Here is a 9,897-nt window from a genome sequence, read left to right as displayed (position 1 = left end):
ATTATAATTATATTAAGTTCAGGTCGAACAAATTGGATTGGCTGATATTTATGCCTGCATCTAACCTGATTTGAATCACACATTTTTATTATTATCGTTGTCCGAACTCAGGGCGAACCCAAACTAACTATGCCCATACATGACCCAAGGTCGGGTTCAACCCATCGGCTTAGGGTTTTGCCCACCCAAGCTGCAGTCCTATTTGGTCCGTGGGCACTACGTAACGGACACCCATGTTTAGGAGTGTGTAATTGTGTATCCTCCTACGTATGTTTAAATTCGCCGACTCAAATCTAATGATTATTATTCTTGAAGTACATTTATGAGATAGAGAGTGGGGAGTGGGGAGAGATGTTGGGGATTGGGCGTATCAACCATGCCTATGCTGCTGCCGTTGCTCCCATTGGCAGGACAAGGGGAAATGGAGTTGTGTCTCTCTTCTTCTTCACCCCTAGCATCAACCACAGCTGCTCTTATTGCTACAGATTCAACAGAACCGTAGCCAATCTACGGAGCCCTGAACTTGTCGCCTTGGAATACGCAGACCTCAATCTCAAGGACAAAATTGCTGAGGTTTTATTATCAGTTTCTGTCGTTGTTTTTTACCAAAAAAAAGAAAAAATAGAACACCAAGTGAGTGAAGAAATAACTGAATGAGTTTTCAAGTTGTAATTGACAGGTGGGTCATGTTCGAATTCGACAGCATGTGAACCCTCTCAGTTCTTCTTTTACGGTAGAATCCAAAAACCCTTTTTTTATTTATTTGTCCAAGGTGCTTTGTATATTTTTAATCAAATTTTGAATTTTGATAGGTTCCTCCAACAGTACCCGACTGGAAACAAGTCTTCAGAGACTCAACATTGCCACTTATGGTGGATATTGGGTCTGGTAATCAACTTCTGCTCCACACCCATTTATCTCTTATTCTTCTTTTTTCTATCTTTCTTTATGTAACCCCACCCTATTAGTTATATTTTCACATAAAAGAGAAGAATAAAAATTCACATAAACCCAAATCTTCTTTATGTATCTTTCTGTCTCCCTCATCTTGGGTTTTTGTTTTGAGCTTAAACTTCATAGCTGAGTTGAGTTTTCTCTCCCTCTAATAAGTTAAGAGAACTAAATCGAAAACAATGAAAACCCGGAAACCCCTTATGATGATGAGTACTTGAGTTGTTTGTGTAGACATGAAATTGGATTTTCCTCTCATTTTCTCAATCTTCTTTTAATGGCCTTGTGACTTTTCAGTGAAAAACCTTAATTAGTAGAAGCCTCTCATTTCATTTATTTTATGTGCTTAGTATCACGTCCTGTTGCGACATCAAGAAATAGGCCATTAAGCTTCATTTTGGTGGTACCAAATCTGGTAGGTCGGAAAATTTCTTTAAAACTCACAGCGACATCCTTTTTTATTTATAATATGTATAATGTAGTTTCCTTCACCCCTATTGGTCTTGAATGGTTTATTAGCTTGAGGTTTGCACAAAACGGTGAAGATTTTAATTTCAATTGACACTGAATTGTCATGAGCAAAATATGTAATGGGTACTTCCCTTGTTGCAGTCCGATAAAAGCTGTCTAATTTTCAACCATTGACGATGAACGGTTAATGTTGTTTCAGTCCTATAAAAACTAAGGAGCTCTTGAGTCTTGACTGAGAGAGGGTAGCATGCGATTTTATTTCACTAAGGTTTTTATGGACATATATGTTCTCAGTCAATGGTGGTCACATTTTGGTGCTGGTCGATAGATTGACTTTTCAAAGGAACAACAACTTAAAAAAGGAAACACAAGGGGTCACTACTAAAGTCCTAATAAGTGAGATTTCATTTAGGGTCTTGCTTAAAATCCCAATATTTAACTGCCCTACATGAAACTCTGATCAAGTCCATCACAAATATAATACAATCTGTAGGCTTGAATCCCTTGATAATATGCCTACTTTTATGTCTATGTGTTGCCTCAGAATCTTGATTCCTAAATTTAGAAGCATGTTCAGCTCCTCGTGTGTGGGCTATTTGCCATATTTCCTCAAAGAAGGGTATTGTTAATGTTTTCTCTTCAACATGAGTTTGTAGAGATTGTAGAATCCAGTTTTCAAATCTATTGATACATAAATGGATAGCACAGTTGGTTGCTGGCAAAAGTGGACACTTGTTTTCTTAACATGGGTAAAGTTTTTAATTGTGAGGAGAACAATCCTATTCTGCTTTGTTTATTACTTTATTTCATTCCAACATTGGCAAAATCAACAACTTTAGTGCATGAGTTGTTATCTTTGTTTTTGAGAGATTAGAAATGCCTTTAGTTTGTATTTTTGACTGACAAGATCAAAATTCCAGGTAGTGGCAGATTTCTTATTTGGCTTGCAAAAAGATCTCCTGAAACGAAAAATTATTTGGGATTGGAAATAAGACATAAAGTATGGCTGTAACTCTTCATAAACACCTCCAACTGAAGTAGTTATTGAAAATAAAATGTGAACTTAATGTTTCTTTCAGTTTCAAAATTCTTGTGTTAAATATTGCTTGCATAACAATATGGTTTTCTTCCTTGTGCAGTTGGTCAAGCGTGCCCAGTTCTGGGTGAAAGAACTGACTCTTAGTAACATGTAAGGTTTCCTTATTCATGTTCTCTTCATTTCAAACAAACAGAATGATAGACGAATGCATGTCATAAATTTTAAGAAATGTTGTTATTTGAAATCCAGATATTTTATGTTTGCAAATGCCACAGTTTCTTTTGAACAACTAGTGTCGACTTACCCTGGACCTTTAATGTTTGTCTCAATCCTGGTGAGTACATCGTATTCAGTACCCTTATTCCAAATTTGCATGGGAAGTAATTTCTTCTCTGAGGCATGGTTCATGTTGCCTTGCAGTGTCCAGACCCATATTTTAAGAAAAGGCACCACAAACGAAGAGTTGTGCAGAAGCCTTTAGTGGATTCCATTTTAAAGAATTTGAGTCCTGGAGGACAGGTACATACTTTGACATCTGCGTGGACGTCATCATAGTACATTAGATTTATTATTCTTAATCGTCTGACTAGAGGATGCGTCTTCACTTCACAAGCCACAACTTTTAGAACACCCATATATGCTGAAAATTGAAACTGCAGTCGATAGCGGTGTGTCAGGTTCATACTCATTAGTAGCAAATTACAACTTATATACACACAGCCACATACACACACATGCGCATACACACCCATGACCCACACAAAAAGAAAGGATGGAGAAAGTTTGATTTGTGAAAGGAGAAAGTTGTTTGGTTTTGTTTCTTAAAAATACCACCTAAGAAAAGATAAAATGGGGAAATGGATTATGTGGCGTTGATTTTAATTTATGCCAGTTCAAAATGATTTTGTTTGGGGTAGTTAACTCTTGCTTCACTTGTTTTACTCTTTATTTTGAGGACAACGTCTTTCGTTTTTGGAGAGTAATGGGGTTAGGAAGACTACAGCCATCATCTTATGCATACAATTGTTTCTTGTGGTTGAATAGGTTTTCCTGCAGTCAGATGTGCTTGAAATAGCCCTTGACATGAGATGTCAATTCGATGCCGAGTCTAATGTACTCCAACACATTGATTCTGTGGACTCTAGTGTCCCTTGTGATGCTCAAGGATGGCTCTTGAGTAACCCTATGGGGATAAGGACAGAAAGGGAGATCCATGCAGAGTTTGAAGGGGCACAAATATATCGAAGGATATACCAGAAGAGACACAATTTGTCTTAGTTTTGCACTTTAGTAGGTATTAAGAGTTAATCTATGATCAAGGTGAAACTGATTTCTTCTGTAAGACTCTTGTAGTAGGAAGCAAAAGTCTTGCTTACATATATAATAGCAAAAAATCATATTCTTGTGTCAATTTTTTTGCTCATGTGTTGCTGTAATCAGATGTTTAATATCCTAAAATAGTTTATTATTCGATATTTTCATTTTCATTTTTTCTCTCTACTGGATCAACTGACGGTATGATATCAATCTAGAGTTAGATAGGAAGTATGCAATACCGCCAAAATCGACATGTCAGTGAGTTTTGTCCAAGATTTAGAATGACGAACTTCCTTTGGGAACAAATCGTTTGGGCAAAGCTCATGATTTTGGAGGAATGTTCTTGCAACCTGGATTGATGTTAATTGCTTGCAAAGCGTAAGTAGTACATATTGCATTGGAATTTCACAATGGTACCCCTGTTCACTATAGCTTTACTAATGATTAAATCTGCTTCGTTTTTTATCTTCTCCAAAATGGGTATCTGAACTTACGTCCAACTGGTGAGACCGTGTGAGCAAGGGCCTGTACCAAGGCATATGGGTCCCTCCCCTGGGCACGTACAATGCCCACACATCACACGTGCCAGGTAGGTGAGGGTACGCCCACACAGGTGGCCTCGAGGAGCCTTTGCTCGTATTGGGTATCAAACACAACAACTTAATGGATTCAAAATTGCCATTGAGCCAACCCCTCGGGATTTTTAAATCTGCTTCGTTGAAATCCATATTGTGACTAGCATTTACTTCTGCAGAATAAACCGATTTAAAATGGGATGACCGACTCGATCCAAGATATCCAACCTTGGTGGTACAAATGGCTTATTGTTTTACTCCAGCCAAGAAAGGGATGATGAAAATGCTTCTAATATCATTTACCAAAGTATCTGACCGCCCTTGCCACTATACAAATCTCATGGTGAATTGGATCCTTCCTGTGAAGCATGGTTTTAGATCTCAGTTTGACTTGGTATCTTGGACAATTTTAAAATATTTTTCAGATTTGTGAATTGGAAAGAAGAAACAAAAAGCGCGTCTAGGTTGCGCTGTCTCAACTCTCGTCTAGAATATTTTTGTTAAATAAATTAAATTAGGGACTTTTCGCATAAAAATGTACAGAACCCTACATGCTTTTCATAGAGTGAAAAGCAATTATGGTTCTGTGCACACCAAATATGTGAAACTATGTCAATTTCAACGATATTCAAAAATGGGCTACCAGGGCTATCTGCTATAGTAATTTATATTTTTGAACAGAAATACTGTCATCTATAATTTCTCTAATAAATTCTTTAATTTTTATTTTTTTTTAAATTCTAATTTCCTCTCTTTCAACATTTTATATTATTAAACGAGAGAATGATTCATTCTCTCTACCAAAATCTATATATAAAAAAAAGTCATTAGAATTCACCAAAGAGATTCTAGATTTAAGGAATAAAAGTGAATCTACACATTTTAATTTCGATCTAAGATCTATTGAAGATTTTCACTTTCACTAAATGTTGTCAATTTTTATCATTTATTTTTAAATTATTCTTATATTCTTATAATCTTGTTACATTTCTCCTCCATAATTATATAAATAGAAAATGGTAGGAAAAAATTTGATTTCACGAAATATGTATGAGCATAAAATTTACTCAGTTTCAAACCTCAATGTTGGAATGTATTATAATGTCAAGCTTCAACGGTACTTATCATCGAGGTGCACCATGTGGACATTTTTTACCTATAGAAATTTCTGTAAGACAAATTCACCGAGGTTCGACAATAGGTACTGTTGAGCTTCAACACTATAATACATAATAGCATCTAAATTTGATGCTTAGTAAATTTTATGTACAAAACCTTAAAAATCTGTAAAATCAATTTTTTTGCTATCATTTTTCATTTATATAATAACTATGGACGAGTAATATATCAAAATTATAAGAATACATAAATGATTTAAAAATAAATAAATGGAATAATGGAGAAATTGATAATCTTAGTGGAAATCTTCAATAGAACATGGATCAAACACGAGAATGTGTAGATTTACAAGATTCGCCATTGTTCCTCAAATGTAGAACCTCTTTAGTGAACTCCAATGACTTTTTGGTAGGTTTTGATAGAGAGAACAAATCTCTCTCTCAATAATTTTTTAGAGTCTAATGTATTCTGGATTGAGCTTGTGAACATTATTGGGGATTTCTACAATTGGTTGTAATTTTTTGGTAGGGGGTTTGCCTAACCCCCAATTTAGTCTTTAAAAATAATAATAATAATAATTAAAAAAAAAAAAAGAAAAAGCCACGGCAAATAAAGAGAAGCGGGGGACTTTCCGTTAAATAACTGTAGGGGAGGTAAGTACAATTTTCAAAAAACTTCAGGGGTCGATATAGAATTATATCAAACTAGAGGGGTGAAAGCGTAATTTACTCAAACTAATAATAAGAATTTAAATCCTGTAATAATAGGTGTAAAAAATTCCCGCAAATGTTTTGGGAAGTGTGATGGCATGAAGTTGGACTCAATCCTTGATCGCAGCAAAGATAGGGAATTGGTCCTATGTGGCAGCTAATTAATTAAAACGCGTGGAAATAACGCGGGAATGAAATCGCAATAAGAAGCCTTCGATCCCAAGTCTCAACTTCACAACGATCAATTTCACAACAGCAACAAAATCGGTAAATATCTTCTTCTTCTTTCATTTGTATCTATCTACTTATTTTCTTTGGAGTCTCAAACGAATTAGCAGAATTTCTTTAACTTGTTAAATTTCTATTGAACCAAAAAAAAACAGAAGACCTAATTGACGAACAAATTAGATTTACTTTTCAGATCTCAATATCTTTGACATAAAATTAAGATTTTTTGTGGGCTCTAAAATCATGATAACTAGTTGGATCTGAGTTTCCATTAGAAAAGAAAAATTCAGAATATTTGGGTGCCCTAACAATTTTTACTACTTGTTGTGATGTTTCAAAAATGGGATCTATTTTTAATACTTTGATTGTTAATAGTAGAGCGAAGCAGATTCATTTCTGTTTATCAATCTTATATTGCTAATAGTATATTTTTGTTCTTTTACAAGGTGGTTTATTTTATTGATAGGTTCTTTAATGTATATAATTGACAAGTGATGAAGCTTTCAAACTCATAATTACAGATGTTTCAGTCTGAAGTTTTTGGCATGTTTTGACAAAATTTTGGATTCATTGGTCATAGAACATTCTTGTGTGCATTATTTTGGATTCGGAGATTATTCGGTGGGGGTTAGTTCTGATAAATTTGGGAAGTTTCAATTTTGGGATTTTACTAAATAATTTTTTTGGGTTTATTCCCAAAATCCCATCATCTTCTACCTCCCTAAAAATCCTTTCTTGTTCTTGAGATTTTGAAGGTTGTAGAAGAAAAGAATTTGAGGTTGAGAGGGTAAATTTTTTTCATTATTTGGGGATTGATCACAAATTTTCGATTAATTCATCGAACTGGCTGAACTCTTATTTGATTATATGTTCTGAATTTCTGGAAAATTTGGAGAATTTTGTGACAGTTGTTTCCCATCTGGTGCTGTTGATTCAATTCTTACTTCAATCAATCAAACTTTATTTGGAAAATGATGATAGTTTGTATCCTCCTCCTGAGGATGATGATGTTGGAGTATCATCATTCCCAGGCCAAGACGGTTGGGTACGCTTCAAGATTTATTGTGAATCACCAGGATCATCTGTAGTGTGGGACGTAGGGATGAGAATCACTAGGAATGATGGGGTACTGTTAACACTTCACCTTCATTCACTACATACTGTTTCTAATAGACCCTTTATGTTGGTTTGTGTAGCATCAGTTTCAATATGGGAGGTGGAAAAGACAAGCACAATGACTCGGATACAAGTGACAAAGGGCTTATCTCAAGCCTTGCTCATGGGCTTGCAGGACATTCTCATGGACAATATCCCCCACAAGCTGGGGCATACCCACCACAAGGGTACCCTCCACAAGGTTATCCCCAACAAGGAGGAGGCTACCCGCCTGCAGGATATCCTCCGGCAGGATACCCGCCAGCTGGTTATCCTGGTTCATCTGCTCCTCAACACGGAGGTACATTAGTTTGAGGGGTCAAATGCCTCAGTTTTTTAAACTAGTTTTTTTTTTGATATGTCTCACAGTGTACCTGACCCCAACTCCACACTTTCTTGTTAAAAGCATGAATTCTGCTTTCCTTTTTAAAGGCAATCAAGTTTTCCAAAACAGGAGAAGCAAAAGAGATAACATTTAGAACACAGGAAAGGGATATGAGTTGGTTGGACTGAACCCAAATCTCCAAAGAACATGTATTTTTCTTTATGAAAATGTTGAGGTTCCCCATGAGATAAGTGAAGAACAGATGAAAAATCTCAAGAGATATCTTACCACCCATTGGGGGCCATGTGATTTATGTATTTATACATTTTCCTCTGACCTGTAAGAGATGCTTGATGCAGTCTTGTGGAGAAACAATTATGAATCCTTCTACATTTCACAATTGATGTTACTCTTCTATTTTTTACTGGACAATTTGTTGGGCTTTTTTTTTAATGTGTACGCTGGACCTCAAAGTTGCTTTGCAATGTGTCAAACCAACTGAGCTATGGGTCTAAAGCTGACAATATGTTGGATTATTGTTGGTGAATCCTACACCCACCTTAGTTTAAAGATTCGAAATTGAGGACTAGCAAATTTCATCTTGGGTTTCATACGTAGTTGCCTATGCCACTAAGAGTAGTTGGAAACCTGTTTGTGAAATCATATACTCCTTTTATTTTATTAACAATTGCTGATTCCTGATGCATAGAAAAATTTCAGGGCATGGGGGACATGGCATGGGGGGATTGCTAGCTGGGGGTGCAGCAGCCGCTGCCGCTGCATATGGAGCTCACCATCTTCCACATGGTGGTCACCAGCAACCGTATGGTGGTCACCAGCAACCATATGGTGCTCATAATGTTACTCATGGTGCCTTCCACGGGCATGGTTCCCACAAACATGGGGGTAAGTTCAAGCACCAAGGAAAGTTCAAGCAAGGGAAGCATGGTAAGCATGGGAAGCATGGAGGTGGCAAGTTCAAGAAGTGGAAGTAATTTCTGTGTCAAACATCTGAATTTTATATGACTCGGTGATTTTACTTTCTAAGAAGGCTCTTATACTCCTAACGAGCCATTTGTGTTGCCATTGTTGGCTTGACATACATAATAGTTTGTTTCTGTTTTATTTAGTATATGAATGAATTCCAGTCTGATTATAGTAACACTTCTAGTCTGTATTGTTGATTCCCTTACTCTTGGATTGGGGGTGGGTGCATAGCCTGGAAAATCACTGTCTTATGTGTTTCTTGCCGAGGTGTACTAGCTTCCGTTTTGGTTGACAAGATACGAAGATTTCCATGTTACATTGTAACATCGTGATGAAAAGTCTGACCAGGATTCATGTCAGAGGTGGTTGATTTTTATTCCGCTGTCAACACGCTTTAACCTGATGCAACTCTGGTCCTTTATTCGGGTTTGGGACAAAATTAGAAATCAAAATATTCAGGAATATAGGAGTCAGCTCCAATAGGTAATTAAGAAGAGAATTGGTTGAGATGGTGTGGGCATGTTTTTAACAAAGGTCAATGGCAGTCTTAATTTAACAAGAAATATTCAAGTTGAAGGTCCTAAAAGAATGAGAGGAAGACCAAAAGAATGTAAAAGGACATGGGGAAATTAGATATCACTATATCACTCTTCTATTACCATATCACTTTAGTAGTAGAAAGATTTACTTTGGCCAGAGTGGGTCCAGCCCCGGATCTTTGGGATAAGGCTTTGTTGTGGTGGTATTTTGTTACGTTACAATGGTAGGTTGGTTTTATGATAATTTGGTGGAGTCACTATTCATGTCACATGATATTGAAAAAAAATCTGTTTAGAACATAAAATAAATTATGATAATTTGGTTCAGGGAAGAAGAAAAGCTGTACAAGGCAACAATGCAATAGAGAAGAAAAAGCAGCAGCAAATTAATTGGGTGAAGGTGTGTGAAAAAAATATGAAGAAATATTCTTGTAGAATACATGACCTCTGATGAATTGTTATGTCAAGCTGATACAAAATA

The 9,897-nt window shown here is 36.2% G+C and overlaps 2 protein-coding genes across 2 annotated transcripts; both read left to right on the top strand.

Annotated features, from left to right (window-relative positions):
* The first annotated feature begins 110 nt into the window (after positions 1-110).
* On the top strand, positions 111-3,955 carry LOC147408079 (uncharacterized). Its single transcript, XM_086436934.1, has 8 exons — positions 111-573; positions 680-733; positions 813-888; positions 2,343-2,422; positions 2,562-2,611; positions 2,711-2,795; positions 2,882-2,980; positions 3,506-3,955. Exons 1-8 carry the CDS (start codon positions 352-354, stop codon positions 3,737-3,739), a joined length of 900 nt encoding a protein of 299 aa, XP_086293060.1. The 5' UTR covers positions 111-351; the 3' UTR covers positions 3,740-3,955.
* Positions 3,956-6,255: 2,300 nt separating this feature from the next.
* LOC147408078 (uncharacterized) lies at positions 6,256-9,054 on the top strand. Its single transcript, XM_086436933.1, has 3 exons — positions 6,256-6,449; positions 7,607-7,866; positions 8,611-9,054. Exons 2-3 carry the CDS (start codon positions 7,620-7,622, stop codon positions 8,883-8,885), a joined length of 522 nt encoding a protein of 173 aa, XP_086293059.1. The 5' UTR covers positions 6,256-6,449; positions 7,607-7,619; the 3' UTR covers positions 8,886-9,054.
* Positions 9,055-9,897: the final 843 nt, after the last annotated feature.

Source organism: Akebia trifoliata, chromosome 3, assembly GCF_017979445.1.
Source record: "Akebia trifoliata isolate Shusen 1 chromosome 3, ASM1797944v1, whole genome shotgun sequence".
NCBI lineage: Eukaryota > Viridiplantae > Streptophyta > Magnoliopsida > Ranunculales > Lardizabalaceae > Akebia > Akebia trifoliata.
The sequence above is the reverse complement of the archived record's forward strand: the minus strand, read 5'-3'. Positions and strand labels throughout refer to the sequence as shown.